The sequence below is a fragment of the Anolis carolinensis genome, chromosome 6 (assembly GCF_035594765.1).
Source record: "Anolis carolinensis isolate JA03-04 chromosome 6, rAnoCar3.1.pri, whole genome shotgun sequence".
Classification (NCBI taxonomy): Eukaryota; Metazoa; Chordata; class Lepidosauria; order Squamata; family Dactyloidae; genus Anolis; species Anolis carolinensis.
In genome coordinates this window covers 66,975,754-66,994,957 of record NC_085846.1, presented here as the reverse complement: position 1 = coordinate 66,994,957, position 19,204 = coordinate 66,975,754, and the positions used below count along the sequence as shown (strand labels likewise).

Genomic DNA, 19,204 nt, shown 5'->3' with positions numbered 1-19,204 from the left:
AAATTCATAATAACAATTAGTATACCTTTCTCCTCCTCATCATGATCCTCGCCATCTTACATTAGGAGTGAGAAACTTCCCAGTGCCAAATGTTTTCATTAGATCTCTCTGTCTCTCATAGGGACTGCCTTGTCACTGGCCAAAATACACAGCCAACACACTTTCCCAACCCTTATACTGTTGCTGCCAAAATTTGATAGCAAATGCAGCAGTTTTTGTTTTTTTTTTTGCTGTAAAATACCTTCTTGTCCAGAAGGGTAGAATCACACAGGGGTTCTTCGAGGTTTTTTAATCAACAGTGATAAAAATATTCATAGCGTACTTCTAGTGATAACAGCAAGCCTATGGGCTACATGTTGTCACCCCCAATCTAAAATATATCTAAGATTCCCTGTAAAGGGATTTAAAACAAGATTACTTCTATTCATGTACTTATAATCTCAAAAAACAAGACATACAAGGAAAGGGGAATGAGTAGAGGGTAGAACAATCCATTTCTTAAATTGCATAGTTCCCATAGCGATCAGCTTGAATGGATGTATACATAAAAAAGAGAAGCTGAATGGCAGCTGGTCTCTGAGCTGAGTTGCCCTTAGTGCTCCATCTCTTCCACTATGGCTATGGCCAGATGGAATGGTGTTAGGTAAGGTATATAGACAGTTAAAGATGGAAAAACTGCTGAATGAGTCAGTGGATTAAGCCTCCTAGCCCAGACTCTCTCTCTCTATATATGTACATTTATGTATAATACAATAACATTATGACTATAGCAACAATATTTCTGGTACTGTGAGAGTTTCCATTTTTCTGGATCACACATAGTATATATATTTATATATAAGTCAACTTTATATTTAAGTTGGGAACATGTTTTTGGGGCAAAAACATGTTCCCAACTTAAAACATGTTCCCAATCAAAATGTTTTTGGGGATTTTGATACCACCCGTAAATAAGTCAAGGGTCATTCCATGGAGTGGGGGAAAGTGGTAACATCACCTCAAAGGGCGACGTTGTCACCACCATTTCACGTAAGCATTCAAAAAGGCATTTCACCACTCTATTCAGATAAGGGAATAGTCCCTTTTTTATATAAAAGCCAAGGTATCAAATAAATTCTATTGGTTCTGCCATTGCACTTCTTCTGGTCGTTTTGAATGACTGGTTGGAGAAAAGGTGATGACAGTCAGACCAACTGGTCTCCTAAGGCAACATTGTTGCTTTCTCCTTTCCATGGAATGTTCCTTGATTTATCCATGGGTCATATCAAAATCCATAATTTTGGCCTTAAAACCTTCACTCAGCTTATATACGGGGTAAATTAAACAATAAACAATGAAAACAATAATTAAAATTGTTGCAATTAGATGAACAGTTAAAAGCACCAGTGATTTAAGGCAGTTAAAGGTATAACAACATAAAAATATAGCACATATATCCCATTTAATTCAGCTGCCTGTTAATGACCACATGCCTTGCTCAAATAAAACAGGCCTTGCTCTCAAAGGCCAGAAAGGGGCAAGGTTAGCAGAAAAATCTCCAAACCACCATGGTAGCTTATGTGGATGAGGATGAGGAGAGGTTTATATTATGCACAACTTGCAGCCTTCCTTCAATATTTAATTCCATTTAGAAACTATAACCTATTTTGCTGTGTGTGTGTGTCTTCTTGCTTTCTTTCACTCCATAGCTCTTTTTCAGTGTATTCTCTCCATTGTCATCTAACTACTATCTCTGTCTTTCTTCTCTACTTTTCTCAACTGCTCTCCAACTATCTAGGAAAAACAAAAGGCATTTGATCTCCATCTAAAACTTCAATTTTTAACTTCAGCACTTCAGCAGGTGAGACTGGTCCATTTTGTTGCTGTTAGTGACCTACTGTAATAGCACCTTTTGCAGAGTCTCATTTTCTGATGGAAGAGAGGTCTCCATGTTTGCACCATGGCACCCCCACTCCCATGTAGCCACTCAGATTCCCTTACCCTCTGTTTTTTGTGTTTTTAAAGCTTAAATGCCTGCAAAGTGATTTACTTGAGCATCATACCATTTTAGGGGCCATTCCCCTTTGAGTACCACAGGGACAATGAAGAAGTCAGGTTCCTCCTTTGACCACGCACAACATCATTTGCCTATATTCTCAGGGTCTTGGAATACATAGTCCCATCACTTCACCAGTTGCCCTATGTGAGGTGTTGTGTATCACACTCAACACAGCAACAGTTTTGGGATCTTTTGTGTTCTTAAAAATCCAAATATGCCAGAGTATTCTTACGGCAGACTATAGGTCATGAGACAGCATCTGAGGTAGCCATGATATTGTCAGATGATTTAATATCTTAACCATCATAATACTATTTTTATTCCCATATATATATATTGGTGGGGAAAACATGAAATGGCTTGACCCCATGTAAGCCGCCCCTAGTCCCCTCAGAGAGATGGGGGGGTATAAAAATAAAATTATTATTATTATTATTATTATTATTATTATTATTATTATTATCTTACATTTGTCCCAAAATTCCCTTGGGCTGCCGAGAGCAGCCAAACTGCTCTTTGAAGCATCACAAGGCCACTTCATATTATTTAGAAATAAAGTCTTCTCTGAAACTTCATAAACTTTGGCAATCTCTCCCTCCTTCCAAGAACAATCCAATATCTAGAGCAGCAGTTCTCAAAGTGTGCTCAGAGGAGCCCTTGGGGCTCCACAAAGCATACTGAAGGGCTCCACAATAGCCCTTTGGGTTTCCACTATTATGATTATGATTATGGCTTGGGGGGCATCTGTTGGGGGTGCTTTGATTGTGCTTTTCCTTCATAGCAGAAGAGGGTTGGACTAGGTGGCCCCTTGAGTCTTCCACTGAAATACTGTTACGTTCATGTTGATAAAAATTTTTGCCCTTGCCTGATATATACACATTATATATAATATAAATATATAATGTAACATATAAACATTTATTGGGACTCCATGAGAAACCTTTGCTTCAAAAAGGGCTCTGTAGCTGAAAATGTTTGAGAACCCCTACTCTAGAGAATCATTTTTATCCTGCCTTCCAGAATCTGTCAACATCAATAAGGTTAAATAGTACTTTGGCCATGCATAACATTTTTTATTTCCTCCTGGTGCTAGGAGTGCCACTGGATAGTACTCCTTTTATTTGTTTGCATAAGTCAATCTGTTAGATTCACTTCTAAAAAAAACCTGGTAGCCATGAGTTCCTACTGGTATATTCTGCATAGTACAAGTAAACTTTTCTTCTGGATGCAAAGGTAAAATGTGCCTCAATTATCAAAATTTGGAACCAAAGCTTAAACAAAAGAGATTAAACCCAGGTGATTGCCTTATCTAAAGTAGACTAATTGAATCAATGGAACGTGGGTGGATTAACAAGTAGTAAGGCTAAAATACAATGTTTTAGCCAGTGTTCTATTTTGTTTTGAGACTGACACTTGGATTTGGCCATGAGGAACTAATTTGTAGTACATCCAATTATTTATCTATCTGCTCTGACAGGCAGTGGCTCTTCAGGTTTCAGACTGAGGTGTTTTTATCTCTTTTTATTTGATCCTTTTTAAAAAGTGAAGATACTAGGGGATAGAATTAAGTGTCTTCTATATTCATAATATGTGCTCTACTGCTATACTGTGTTCCTTCTCAGACTTACCTTTGTACCATCTAATAAAAGTTGAAAATACAGCCCATTAAAGTCAACAGCACTTTAATTAATTTCCGTTAAGCCACCTTGTACTGCTCTCTGTTTTCATTCACAGGCTGATTTGTGCCCATTTTATTTTTGTGTTGCAGTTTAATTTGGTTTTATTCTTTTGTATCAGTTTCAAGTGTCTGGAACCTATATTAATTGGGAAAGTTGGGTAAGATAAGAACTTTCTGACAAGTAGGAAAATTGCTGTCTGGTACATATTTATTAGAGATGTGTGTGGTATTTGTTCCTTTTGTTTCATTTGTGTTTCTGTTTCGTACCATCCATTCAGATGGCAGAAAACAGAAAGTCCCCCCCCCCCTCCTGAAACAAAAACCAACTCAAAATTAAAGGCAGGCAGGAACTGGTATTGGCTCCAAGCCTGCTTTGTGGATCGATCGGCTGCAGGACCTGCAAGGCCTGGGTGCATAGGCCCAAAGCTTGCACCCATAGGGCCAAAGCTCTCGGGCCTAAGGATGCAGATTTTGGGCCTGTGCACTCGGGCCTCGCAGGGCCTGCAGCCAATTGCTGAGTAAGGAGTGCTCCATATTCAGCAATCAGCTGCAGGCCCTGCGAGGCCCGGGCACATAGGCCCAAAACCTACACCTGTAGTTCCGGGTGCTTTGGTCCAAAAAAAACAACAACAGATCTTTTGGCCCGGAAGACAAAACATAACAAATGCCTAATCTTTTGATTTCGGGAGGTCAGACAAAAATGGAACAGGCCCCCACCAAAAGCCGGGACATGAAAGCTGGGACAAGGTAAGTCCCGAATGCATACCACTAATATTTATATCTCCACTAGGGTTAGTAACAGGGATTCGGAACAAATTGTTGTAGTGGAACATGTTATTGTGCAGGATTACAGCTAGCCAAACAGAAATACACATTTGTTTTATGGATACTTCATTCCATTCTGTTTCCCCCTACCATTGTTTTCATTTTCCTCCAACAGCTGATGCCCACTGAGCATGCTCAGTTTGCACCAAACTCTTTTTGTGGCCTAGGAGTTTTTCCTCTAGAGATTTATTCTATTCATCCAAATCTTGAGCAGCAGTTTTGGCAACTGCAAGGTTTCACAGTCATGAGTTTGATACTCATTTATGCCATCAGAAACTAGCTGGCAAATCATTTTATCATGAGCCTAATAGTGTAGTACGAAGAACATAGTAATGTATTATCAGTATTTTTTTGAAGTCTGCAATGGATTGTGTAGCTTCAAGACTCTTTTATCAACATGTAACTTCTTGTCAGTCCTTAGACGAAGACAACATATATTGATTGACAGACAACCACACAGCTCTGAACTGGTGGTGAAGCATCTTAAGAATGGTGCCTGCAATGTTTCCATGGTCTTTTAAAGATAAGGTTAATGAGGCCAAGAGCCATTAGCAATAGAAGCTATTTTCTGTGTAGTTAATATTGATTTGACATTTCATACGTAACAGTTGGATCTAAAGTCTTAGGATTCTAACACTAAGCTAGGTCCAAATTTTAAAGGCAATTTCCAATCAATTTTTTTCATTTCCCTTGATTTAAATGACATGAATGTAACCACAGCTTTAAGTTACCTACTGAAACCAGCAGGAGTTAAAATTGATCTTGTTACTTAGAAAAATTGAAGCCCTCTGTTTCAATTATCTCGCCATGTGGCAACCCATTGCACTGTTTATGCATAAGCAATGAACATCCTAGACGTGTGCATAAGATTGCCACAGAATGCAAATGTTGCCTATTTATCTTGCAGTTGTTTTTAATTAGGATTCACATGCAAATACATATTTTCCCACTCACTCACATTCTAATGCAAGTAGATCTTAATTGGTGCTCAAGAGCATCAGTCCAGTTGTCTTGGCAACAAGAATTCTGTCCACACATTCGTCTTGCCCTTTTGAGCTCTTCCAAAAAACTTTGCTGAAATTTAGAATTGGTGTGTGGGATGTGAAAAATGTGCATTAAAATGGGAACACTTTTGATGCCTCTCTATCGCTCTTAGATTTCTATGCACACAAATACAACATTTGTCCAATTGAACTGTTATCTTGCATATCAGCCACTTAAATCCTCAGCACTGTTACTTTTCATATTTGAATTTGGAAGTTTGTAGTGTGCATCTCTAGGTGTGACAACAGGGAAAGACATCAGCTAACCTGACAACGGGTATGGGTATGTTTCTAGCAGATCTGTTAACTGGAAGCTTGTTGAAAAGCTACTCAACCAGGGCAGCGGGGGAGAGAGAAGAAGAATCTTAATGTGTTACTGAAGCCTTTCATGGCCTGAAATCACTGGGTTTCTGTGAATTTTTCTGGGCTGTATAGTCATGTTCCAGAAGCATTCTCTCCTGACTTTTCACCCATATTTATGGCAGGCATCCTCAGAGGTTGTGAGGTCTATTGGAAACTAGGCAAGTGAGGTTTATATATCTGTGGAATATCCGGGGGGGGGGGGGGGCGTGGTGGGGGGATAACTCTTGTCTGTTTGAGTCCAGACAGTAAATAAAAATGGGAGTTCCAAACAGGAAATAATCAGAGCCAGCGAACACCTCCCAACAAAGGATTCCCCCAGGCAGGAAGCAGCCAGGCTTTGAAGCTGCATAGCCATTCAGCGCTAATCAAGGTGGCCAATTGCACCATTCACACTTGCTTCAAACAGACAAGAGTCACAGCAACCCAGAAGGATCTTACTTTTTCTTTCAGGAAAGCCTCATTTGGTGCTTTGAATGCAATTTCCTGCTTCTTGGCAGGGGGTTGGACTGGATGGCCCATGAGGTCTCTTCTAACTCTCCTATTCTATGATTCTAAGAGAGCAACCAAACTGCCATTCTTACATACTTATCAAGGTACAAGCAGACTTTTTGAGCTCACGGGCCGGCAATGCGCCACAGACACACAAACACACACCATTGAGATGCAGTGCTGTAAGTAAGCTCATCATTGAAACAAAAATAATTAATTTTTCAGTTGGAAAGTAACTAGAATAGATGGAAAACATTAATGTGAAGGAAGAAAGCAGTGAAGGCTTTAAAATGAAGGCAATTTGCTGTGGTGTTACATTTGTTTGTAGCCTTATTAGCATTGGTGGGACTACTGGCTATTCAGAGTGAAGAAACAAAGACTGTGCTGGAAATGGAGACCTATTACTGCAGGGTGGTATTTCAGAAGGAGGAGTATCAACTCTGACAGCAGGACTGCCTGCAAAGATTTTTTTGAAAGGAAAGCTAACTTGTGTTTCCAGAGCAAAATTAATTAGCAGTTTCCACAATTAATGCTGGTAGATCTATGGGGTGATCTGGCTAGAGGTTTGATTCTGTTCAGCTGTCATTGTATCTACAAATTACCTCAACGACTGTCATTCCTCTGATATTTGCTTGACAGACAAACAGAGCAGACCTGGCAGCTGTCTTTTAGAATTATTTGTAGGAGTTAAAATGCCTCTCCTTCAGCAGTAAGAAGATTCAGACATAATAAATTGCAATCAAAGGGGTTTTTGAACACTACTGACTATCCACCTACTAGTCTGACCTTTCTCTGCACATGTGTATGAATACAAAAGAATTTATATCCATCCATCTCAGTCTTACGTCAGAGAGAAAGTGAGCTTTCTTTTGATTCAGGGTTCTGACGTTAATCTTAAGATGTGCTGTTTTCCATTCTCTGGCTGATTGGAATAACAGACAGGGTAATCAAGAAGTTAAGGCAGGGCATGCTGTGAAACATGCTTTGAAGTTCCTAAAACTGCCTAATACAGAATTGCAGAAACTGATCTCCTTCCCATTACCTGTCTCATCATCATAATATGTCTTGCATCCCATCTACACTGTTTGTTCAGGTTTCCTGAAATATCTTTATTAGATAAGGTTAACCAGTTGGATAAGTCCAGGCTAACAAAATAGTCTGAAAAATATTTGTTCACCTAAGAGGAAATAGTAGTTGGAAAATCCACTCTAATGTGCAGGAAAACATTTCTGTTTCCTGAAGTCAAATTGTTTTCAAGGGAAAGATATTCTTCATCCGTATATACAGATGTCATTGATGTTGCATTTCTTCTTTTAAATTAGATTCCTGTAACATTGACTCAGACTAACCGTGAATCTAGTTGGATCCTACATCTTCATGATAGTGCCAAAAAACTTGCACACCAAACCTGGAAAAATAAACATTCTCCATCTGTTGCCTAATTTTCAGAAAATCTCTTTGCTTTAATTATGCATGAATGTGTATTTTATAGACTCCAACTTTAAAAAAAATCTGTTTTGGGAAATATGGGTAGTTTATTACTGCACGTGTCTAGCTCATGTTCATATCCTGTGTACTCCCTCTTTTTTCTAAAAATCCAATGTAATACCCTTTAAAAATGATGTTACATTTCAATTTTCTATGAGGTTGGGATTGCCAAAGGTATTCATCTTTCCTGAAGGACATCCAGAGTTACAACTTGATTTCCTTAAACTTTCAGAAGTATTTGTATGGCCACTAAAATAAAGCCATCATCACTATGTTCCTTTGCAACAAATGGTTTTTGTGAGTATGTAATCTGAATGTTTCATAGCAATGTTATAACCTCTTTATCAAAGATTGTAGCAAGAGCAAGAATTTAATAGATAGCTCCCGAGAATGAGCATTTAAAAAAAAAAAAACCTCAAGGAAAGTGCATCTGAAGACACATATCTTTGAAGATTGAAACATTTGTCAATATGGAAATACTTTGAAGAAAATTAGTTAGCCTTGGGAGGGCCTTTAATTAACTGAATAATAAAACATGAAAAAGAGGAATAGAAAGAACCATCCCCCAAACCCCTAAAACTCTTCATCACAGCATTGATTTCCTCCTTTAATATTATTGATCTCTTTTAGACTAATTGGCATTTTTAGAAGTAAATGCTAAACATAGTGTAATCATAAGTGTGCTACAGAAGCTCTTTATGAGTCAAGTGCTACATCATAGCAACATCCAGCTACTTTAATCATCCTACTGTGCTTGCTTGATATGTTAAAATGTCATTGCCTCTAACCTAATGCCTTTAGTTTTCTTCTTCTCTTTAATCACAATGCTTTTATAGATCTGCCTTACACTGAGTCAGATCATTGATCCATCCAAGTAAAGATATTTTTAAGTTTTGATTGCTACCTAAGATTCTTCTAATTCTCATGTTGACCATATATGGCTCTTGTCCATTACCCGTGAACATTATAAAATCCAAGAGTTCTACATAGTTAATGGCAGGAGAAAGACTCCTATTTTGGCACTTCCAGGACAGCTATCTTGTGCTGAGATTGTTTGGGCATTAGAAAGGCTTTAATCTTGCCTTGCCCCAATTAGTAATCTTGCTCCTGTTGAGATCAGCAGGGAATAATGAAAGCTTTAACCTGCATCTTCCAACTGGTTTTACATCAGTTAGGCTGGTGGGAGATATAATTGCTTGCAGACTCTGGTAGCAATGCACTGACTCTTCTTCGAAGTCTAATCCAGAGGTAACCAACTTGGCACTCCATATATTTTGAACTACACCTCCCATAAGGCTCAGACAGTTAAGCCAGAATTCATTATGGAAATATTACCCATTCCTAATTAACCAGAGGAAAAAGGATATGGTCACCATGGTAGCCCAAGGAAACTCCTTTTTAGAGATTAATTTGTGTATTTTACTAGTGTTCAAGAAAACAATGATGGCAGTTTGAGTAATGACGGTAGAAAACATGGGATCAGCTTTCCAAAGCACAAGTGAAAGGCCATTTGAAGGTCATTCTAAATGCATATATTACACCAGTTGAGTGGTGGCTGTATATTGTAGAACAGATTGTCTGGTTTTTTTTTGGGGGGGGGGGGGCAGTTTGGAGAACCAAGTCAGATAATTAGTTCAAATAGTAATAAATGCTCTGTTACTAGTTTCAGTTGTTATGATGGAAGCAAACATAAGGCTATTATTTTAGGTAGGTTAGGTTTTCCGCTGACGTTAAGTCCAGTCGTGACCGACTGTGGGGGTTGGTACTTATCTCAATTTCTAAGCCAAAGAGCCAGCGTTGTCCGTAGACACCTCCAAGGTCATGTGGCCGGCATGACTGCGTGGAGCGCCATTACCTTCCCGCCAGAGCAGTACCTATTGATCTCACATTTGCATGTTTTCGAACTGCTAGGTTGGCAGGACAGTGGGCGCTCATTCCGCTCCCAGGATTTGAACCTGGCACCTTTTGGTCTGCAAGTTCAGCATAGATGTAGACAAAATAGCTATGTATACATTTGATCACTTGGACTGAGATCAGGAGGGGCATCATGCAGTCCTCCAGACACTATTGGATTGCAATTTCCACTTTTCCTCATCAATGTGCTAGTGACATCCGTTCAAGGACTTCTTCAGACAATTTAGATTCTCCTGACCCATACTACTTCGGACTTAGTTTTATTACTAACATTGCCTTGGTTGCAGTTCTGAATTATTAGGAGAAAGATGATGGTGGTAATGTTTCTCAGTTTTTTTCAGTACACATTTGGCTTGATCATGGCATTTTTTCTGAGCTGTTTGGCAGAATTGAATGTTATGTTTTAATAATTCTTCACTTATCTGATGGATTCCAGAAGTTTGTGCTAAATACTGCTTGCCTGCCTCAGAGAACTGATCCCATGAGATTGTAGATTGCTTTTTATACTTTCTAACATGTATACAAAACTAGTGGGACAGTATCTATTAGGCTTGAGCGATCCATGAAAAAATTGATTCTAAACTCGTTTCAAAAGCTGGGGGCGCCAGCGTTTCGTTTCTGATGTCATTTCCAAATTTTGCCCCCCAAAAAATTCGAAATTAGCGAAAATTCGTTATTTTCGAAATTAATTCGTTAATGGCGGACGCGCATGCGCAGTGGCCAAAAAAAACAGCACAAGGGGAGATTTTACAGGACTCTCCCGCCCTCATTTTTTGAGTGATCTTCTTCAAACTTGGTACAGTGGTAGAACACATTTAACACTGATAGCTCACCAAAATTTGGAACGTTTCCCTTATCCTCTGATTTTTGGCGAATTTTCATAGCTTTTATAATAAACCATTTTTTAATAATTGCAGAAATCTGTTCCTGGTTTGAAAGTCTTATTTCCTGTTAAATTGGGTTGTCTTTACTGTGAAAGTCATTGTTCTACTTCAGAAACTTTGTTTTTGTGGCTGAAACTTTGTTAAATTGGTGTGTGTGTGATATATACTGTAGATATATATATATATATATATATATATATATATATATATATATATAGTCCCTGCATATGTGTGTGTGTGTGTGTGTGTGTATATATATATAGGTTAAGGTAAAGGTATCCCTTGACGTTAAGTTCAGTCATGTCTGACTCTGGGGGTTGGTGCTCATCTCCATTTCTAAGCCCAAGAGCCAGTGTTGTCCATAGACACCTCCAAGGTCATGTGGCCGGCATGACTACATGGAGTGCCATTACCTTCCCGCCAGAGTGGTACCTATTGATCTACTCACATTGGCATGTTTTCAAGCTGCTAGGTTGGCAGAAGCTGGAGCTAACAGCGGGCACTCACTCTGCTCCCGGGATTTGAACCTGGGACCTTTCGGTCTGCAAGTTCAGCAGCTCAGTGCTTTAACACACTTCGCCATCGGGGCTCATGTATATATAATATACATACACATACACACAATGTGGAGAATATGTGGAAAGGTAGATAGATAAGTTGGGAGCCACAGCGAAGGCACCTTCCTGGGAGCAAGGTCTAATAATAATAATAATAATAATAATAATAATAATAATAATAATAATAATAAAAATCCCTTACAATATCCAAGATGGCTCACTGCTACAGAATCTTGGGAGGTTTAGTTTGGTATGGTACCATTATTGGCAGAGAAAGCTAAGCTGTAGGAGTTGAAATCCAATCATTTATCCTCCCTATAGAATCAATTTTATATGCATTTTTAGCTACAGAAAAGCTAAAATCAGGACAGTAAAAGAACAACACCCAGAAAATGGGAATTCCAGACAGGAAACAATCAGGGCCAGCTAATACCTCCCAACAAAGGATTCCCCCAGGTAGGAAGCAGCCAGGCTTTGAAGCTGCAAGGCTATTCAATGCTAATCAAGGTGACCAATTGCAACATTCACACTTGCCTCCCACAGACAAGAGTTCTTTCTCCCACCCTGGACCTTCCACAGATATATAAACCCCACTTGCCTAGCTTCGCACAGACGTCAAAACCTCTGAGTATGTCTGCCACAAATGTGGGTGAAACGTCAGGAGAGAATGCTTCTGGCACATGGCCATAGAGCCCGGAATACATACCACAACAGTGTGATCCCGGCCATGAAAGCTTTCGACAACACAACCACAGTATCCATTCAAGTTCATGTAGCGTCGTATGGAGACCTGTATTGGGGGGAGGGAGGGTGCGAATCTGGGCCCCTGGGAGTCGTAGTCCTCCCTCCCTCCCTCCCCGGGAGCAGCCAAGGACGGGCCTGGCCCACACCCCCTCGCATCCCGGGCCTCTTCCTCCTCACCGCCGGGCCCCGCATCAGCCTCCATCTCTGCGTGTCTCTGTCTCTCTCGGTCTCTCCATCCGCCGCCTTCCCGCCTCACAAAGAGACACCAGGCCTGAGCTGAGGCGAGGCGGCGGCGGCCATTTCCCCCCTCCGTCTTCCTCCTCGGCCGCCTTCCCCCTCGCCCCCTCCCATTGGCTGAGCCCGTGACGCCCCTTTTGCTGAGGGGCAAAAGGAAAGGGCCTGAATGGTGGGAGTTTGGGTGATTTGCAAAAACTTTTTTTCCTAACGAAAAAAACGACGACATAACAAAAAACGGCCTCTCGTGGTTCGAAACTGTGATATCCAGACGTGTGGACAATCAAGGCCGTATATTGCTTCAAAACAAACGAAAGTAACGAATTAATAACGGGTAACGGGGAAATCGAATTATTTGAGCAAGCCTAGTATCTATGTTTTGGACTTTAGAATGAACGGTCATCACTACTCTTTATTTCTCTTGTACCAGAAAGTCAGTTGTTTGAGGATTTGATGAGGATAAAATAACTAGTGATCAACCTAGAGAAAATGGAGGTACTGATGGCAGAAAGTCTGCTGGATCTGAGAGTTAGTGGATCCCCTATTGTGGATGTGGATGCGATTGGGTTTTTTCCAACAATGATTCGGAGCGCTATTTGGAATGTTGCTGGACTTTATATAGGAATTTCAGGTGGTTGCCTTGATCCAGAGAACACCTTAGCAGCAGAAGTGTTTTCATCGGCATCTGCTTTCAGGGAAAAAAAAGACATGGATCTTGTGACACACGCTCTAGTAATCTCCAGACCAGATTACTTTAACATTCTTGAAAAATTTAGCTTGTAAATACAACTTGGAGACTTCACAATGTGACAGCCTACTTGCTAACAGAAAGAAACGATTAGAAAAAGATATTGGCTTCCAGATTGTTTTTATTACCTTTTGAAGTGCTAGTTTTAAACTTCAAAATGCTCAATATAAATTGGTAAGGCTGTCTTCGAACCCCCCTCCCCATTTGAATCTTCCTCCCCCACCTATGCCAAGGTAATTTCAAAATGCCCTGCTTCAGGAACCATAAAGATTTACCACATTTGTTTTGTCTTGTTTCAATTCCCTCTGTTTTGATTTTCTCATACTTTTGAAGGTAAAGTCACTTTGATTGCTGCTGCTTCTCACGTTTCTGCTTTCTGTCCAGGTGGTATTTTCCTACCCTTTTGCACTGGTACCATAACTGCAAAATTTCAGACAGATCGTACAAAGAATTCCCATTTTAGAGTTTCAGAAGAGCTGTACGATGCCTTCTGCTGCTACAAATGCCATTACAAATTAATGTCATGACATTTGCAGGCATCATTCTATTCCCTCAGGACAATATTCTTGCTAAATTTCAAGCATACTAGGTGAGGTGAAAATAAAGCTGAAAATGTGCCCATATTAATTTTTCATACTTAGATTTAGTTTTTTTTCTAATAAAAAAGATATAAAAGGTGATTGGAACCTCTCATGCTGAACTTTCTTCCTAAAGGACTTCTGATCAGTTTCATTTTATTTTCAGGAAGTAGATAAGGTCTTTTTTTTTGTACTCATGGACTTTAGGGGGTTGGCAAAAGGGGGTGTGTTGGCCTGCATTCTTCATATCTGTTGCTGCTTGCTAATGTGTTGTATTTAAAAATTCATAGTGTTTTAATTTAAATGTAAAAATACATTTTAAATCTTTTATTGAGAATTTTTATTATTTATCCTGAAGGCTACATGCAGCTGTATTAATATTCCATGGAGCCAAATTAACTTTCATAAATGAATAAACAAATACTATCAATCAGCAATTTATTACGGTCTATGACCAGAATATGGGCACAGGTGCCCAAAAAAGAGAATCGCAGTTCCCATAAAAGTCAAATAAAAGAGCAAGTTAAAAACATGTTATAATAAAAACAAATTAAAAGCAGACTATTAGCAGGGTCAGCTAATAGTAAACAAATACTAAAAAAAATTGTGAGCCAAAGAATATAAGACAAGTTTTACAATTTTAATGTAGTCTTCAGATTGGCATAGTAACCAGATATATATAAAGAGATAATTTTCTAGAATATCCTGTTTCGTTTGAGAGGTACTGATATTTCTTTTATAACATTGTCATGATTCATATTGCTTGTAATCCTGAAACCTTGAGTATGTCTAAGAGTTGAATATGCTGCCTCAGAAGGTGGTAGATTTCCTTTCTTCAGAAGTTTTTAAACGGATTTTACATAGCCATCTCTCAGGGGTGTTTTAGTTGTGCGTTGCTGCACAAATTACCACACCAGCCTCCTTTAGCTGGCATAAATAATGTGCTTAGTACACTCAGGAGTCAGTGTGCATGATATGATCGTCATGTAGAAATCAACGGCGATAGCAGGAGACTCAAAGACATTATAATTGAGTGCTCCGCAAAGAATAGTGATGGATTTTCAGCCACAAGCAACTTCCCACTGCTGCCCAAAATGCTGGGAAGTAGATATATATATGAACTTATGTCATTTCTGGATGTGTGGATGTCTCCTAATGTGCAACTTTTTTCTCTTTAAAACAGAAATACTCTGCTGTATCTCTTTGCAACATCTCCACTGAAGTTCTAAAAGTCATCAATGCAACAGAGGAGCTCATAGCAGAATCCACAGGACCGTGTGATTTCCCAGCAGATACCCACGACAAAGGAAAAGGGGAGTTTCCATTAGGCACAGACCCTATCAGACTTGATGAGCAACTCACAACACTGGAAGAAAATGTAAGAATGACAGACATTTGTATGCGTGTTGCAGAACACTGGGAAATGGGCACTGTATAGGCCACACATGTGCACTCTATAGGCCACCAGCATTTTGTGTTCCCATTACCAAATCAGAAAACAGCATAGCATAGAATAGAATAGCTTTATTGACATTGTACTATTGCACAATGAAATTGAATGCCTTCCCCAGCACACACCACAACACAATCATCTCTCCATAAGTTTTTAGTCAAAAAGTAGAGAATTGTGCCTCCACAAAGCTTTAAGTGGGACAACTCCTCTGTTAAAAAGCTCCACCCACCCCCATCTTCCCAGCATTTTCATTTTTCAGAAAAGGTTAATGCAGCCTGTGGGGATCAGAAAGGATGGGAAAGGGCGTCCCAGAGATCTTCCTCAGTTTTGCATCTTGCTGTATAAAGCCCTGCTTTCGAAAAAGATAAAGGAAGAGATAGCATTTGGGCTTGAGTGGCCACAGCGTACACTAAAAATACTAGTAAACCTGGGAATTTCAAATTTGCACTCTACTGGCATTTGTAGAAATTAAGAGAAGTATAATCAAATAAGAAATCATAGCCTAGGAGAGTGATAATGTTGTTTCCTAATATATTTCCTGATGTGCTGTTCTGTAACCAAATTTGTAGGTGTTTGGTACTGCAGAGAAGTACCATGCAGAGCCGGTCCTAGGTATTTTTCAAGTGTAGGTGAACAGAATTTTGGCGCCCCCCCTCAAACCAATCACTGAAAAATAAAAGTGTTGGATAAGCAAAAATGTTTGATAATAAGGAGGGATTAAGGAAAAGCCTATTAAACATCAAATTACATTAAGGTTTTACAAATTAAGCACTAAAACATCATGTTTTACAACAAATCAACAGAAAAAGCAGTTCAATACCTTGCGGAGGCAGGCCGCAGGAGACAGGAGTTGCCTCGATGGCGCCCCCAACAAGATGGCGCCACAGGCAACTGCCTAGTTGGCCTGGTGGTTGAACCGCCTCTGGTACCATGCCCCATGTTGGAGAAGAAGTGCCTCCTACTTGCCCTGCAGGCTCTCAGGTCCATGCTCTTGGGTCCAATGCAAACACTGGCATCTTAAATGGAAACATTTTTGCTTATCGGTTTGTCCCCATCTCTCTAAGTTTTCATTTGCAGTGGCCACATGCTTTCTGAATATGCGCAACTGTTAGCATCTTTCCTTCACCTTCTTCAGACTAAATACAACTTATCAGCTCCTGTTTATAAAAAATCCCATACACATTTTTAGCCAATACTGGAAGACTTGGGTTTTTTTCTACCTAAGGTTGTTGTTGTTTTTTTGCTCCTCTGTCCTTTAATCTCGAGCAGTAATATCACTGAGCAGTAATATCACTCAGATGCTAGACTTGTTTCTGAATTTATTTGATCCACTGGTTCAGAAAAATGGTACCAGTTTTCCCTTATCAGTTAGTTTTTGAGATACAGAACATAGGCCATATACGAGTATTAATTTGCTCTTCCATAGAAAATCATGATAGCCATATCTAAGAAATTAGAGCTTATCATAGAATATAGAACTGGAAGAGACCACGTGGGCCACCCAGTCCACACCCCATCCCACAGTCTATCCAATGCAGTTTTCTGAATCAGCTCCCCAAATAACCCTAGAAAAAGGCCTAAAACCCCAGACATCAAGAACTTTTTTTGTTCCGCTGAGCAATCAGTTTAAGATTACACCTCATCCCATGTGATGTTTTGAAGACTTTTACCTAATTTTACAATCCTCATGCCCTTTTCAATAGTACAGGAATGAGGAGGGGAAGAGATGAAGCATCAAACAATTATGAAAAGAAAAAAACAATCTATATATATATAAGAGTGATGGCATCACGGCAATTCACAAAACAACAAAAGTACAGGCCCCCCAACCTCAAAATTTGACAACACAACCCATCATCCACGCCTCAAGGTTGATACAACAAAAAGAAAAGAAAAATAAAGTCCTAATTAGAGAGAGAGCAATAATTTTTTTTATCCAATTGCTGCCAGTTTAGAGGGCTAATCTCTGCCCACTTGGTTGCCTAGCAACCAAGGGACAGCCAGGTTTCAGTTAGTGGACAGGCCGATTTAGGCCTCACTTAGGCTTCTTCCACAGATTATCTAATTTGAACTGGATTATATGGCAGTGTAGACTCAAGGCCCTTCCACACAGCTATATAACCCATTTATAATCTTATATTTTCTGCTTTGCACTGGATTATCTTGACTCCACACTACCATATAATCCACTTCAGTGTGCATTTTATACAGCTGTGAAGAAGGGGCCTCATATAATCCAGTTCTGAGCAGATAATATAAGATTAGAAATATACAGTAGAGTCTCACTTATCCAACGTAAACAGGCCGGCAGGATAAGTGAATATGTTGGATAATAAGAAGGGATTCAGGAAAAGCCAATTAAACATCAAATTAGGTAATCGTTATACAAATTAAGCACCAAAACATCATATTATACAACAAATTTGACAGAAAAAGTAGTTCCATGCGCAGTAATGCTATGTAGTATTTACAGTAGAGTCTCACTTATCCAACACTCGCTTATCCAACGTTCTGGATTATCCAATGCATTTTTGTAGTCAATGCTTTCAATATATCGTGATATTTTGGTGCTAAATTTATAAATACAGTAATTACTATATAGCATTACTGTGTACTGAACTACTTTTTCTGTCAAATTTGTTGTCTAACATGATGTTTTGGTGCTTAATTTGTAAAATCATAACTTAATTTGATGTTTAATAGGGTTATCCTTAATTCCTCATTATCCAACATATTCGCTTATCCAACGTTCTGCCGGCCCGTTTATGTTGGATAAATGAGACTCTACTGTACTGTATTTACAAATTTACCACTAAAATATCACAATGAATTTAAAACACTGACTACAAATACATTGATTATGAAAAGGCAGACTGCGTTGGATAATCCAGAACATTGTATAAGCGAATGTTGGATAAGTGAGATTCTTCTTTAATATGAAATAATTACTGGGATAGAATAATGCAGAACAATATAATCTCTAAAACCAGGACAGTAAATAAACAGGGGAATCCCACACAGGAAACAATCAGGGCCAGCTAACACCTCCCAACAAAGTATTCCCATCATCAAAATCAGGCAAATCCTCTGTTTTCTCAGGGCCACAGACAGTAGAAGCACATAAAATATCGCAAAGAACACCACTCTGAAAACAGGGGAATTCCAGACAGGAAACAATCAGGGCCAACTAACACCTCCCAACAAAGTATTTCCATCATCAAAGTCTGGAAAATCCTCTGTTTTCTCAGGGCCACAGACAGTAGAAGCACATAAAATATCGCAAAGAACACCACTCTGAAAACAGGGGAATTCCAGACAGGAAACAATCAGGGCCAGCTAACACCTCCCAACAAAGTATTCCCATCATCAAAGTCTGGAAAATCTTCTGTTTTCTCAGGGCCACAGACAGTAGAAGCACATAAAATATCGCAAAGAACATCACTCTGAAAACAGGAGAATTCCAGACAGGAAACAATCAGGGCCAGCTAACACCTCCCAACAAAGTATTCCCATCATCAAAGTCTGGAAAATCCTCTGTTTTCTCAGGGCCACAGACAGTAGAAGCACATAAAATATCGCAAGCAACACCACTCTGAAAACAAGGGAATTCCAGACAGGAAACAATCAGGGCCAGCTAACACCTCCCAACAAAAAATTCACTCAGGGAGGAAACAGCCAGGCTTTAAAGCTGCAAGGCCATTACATCCTAATCATTTTTCCTAATTGCAGCATTCATACTTGCCTCCAACAAACAAAAAAAAAACCCAATCAGAAATATTGTATATTCACAACCTTTAGGAAATAATATCCCCTGATGGCGCAGCGTGTTAAAGTGCTGAGCTGCTGAACTTCTGGACCGAAAGGCCACAGGTTTGAATTGGGGGAGCGGAGAGAGCCCCCACTGTTAGCCCCAGCTTCTGCCAACCCAGAAGTTCGAAAACATGCAAATGTGAATGCATCAATAGGTACTGCTCCGGCGGGAAGGTAACGTCGCTCCATGTAGTCATCCCACATGACCTTGGAGGAGTCTACGGACAACGCCGGCTCTTCGGCTTAGAAATGGAGATGAGCACCAACCCCCAGAATTAGACATGACTGGACTTAATGTCAGGGGAAAACCTTTACCCTTGACCTTAACTACCACCAATTCCTCAATACTTTATTTCCC

At 39.6% G+C, this 19,204-nt stretch overlaps 1 protein-coding gene across 4 annotated transcripts in view; it reads left to right on the top strand.

Annotated features, from left to right (window-relative positions):
- myrip (myosin VIIA and Rab interacting protein) overlaps window positions 1-19,204 on the top strand; it is a 196,546-nt gene that overhangs the window by 168,963 nt on the left and 8,379 nt on the right. For 3 of the 4 annotated variants that reach the window (XM_008115546.3, XM_062957474.1, XM_062957475.1), the window contains 2 exons: window positions 1,778-1,840; window positions 14,767-14,961. In XM_008115546.3, coding sequence (XP_008113753.1) covers window positions 1,778-1,840; window positions 14,767-14,961 — 258 coding nt within the window. The remainder of the gene's footprint in view (window positions 1-1,777; window positions 1,841-14,766; window positions 14,962-19,204) is intronic. The other variant, XM_008115547.3, reaches the window with a different exon arrangement.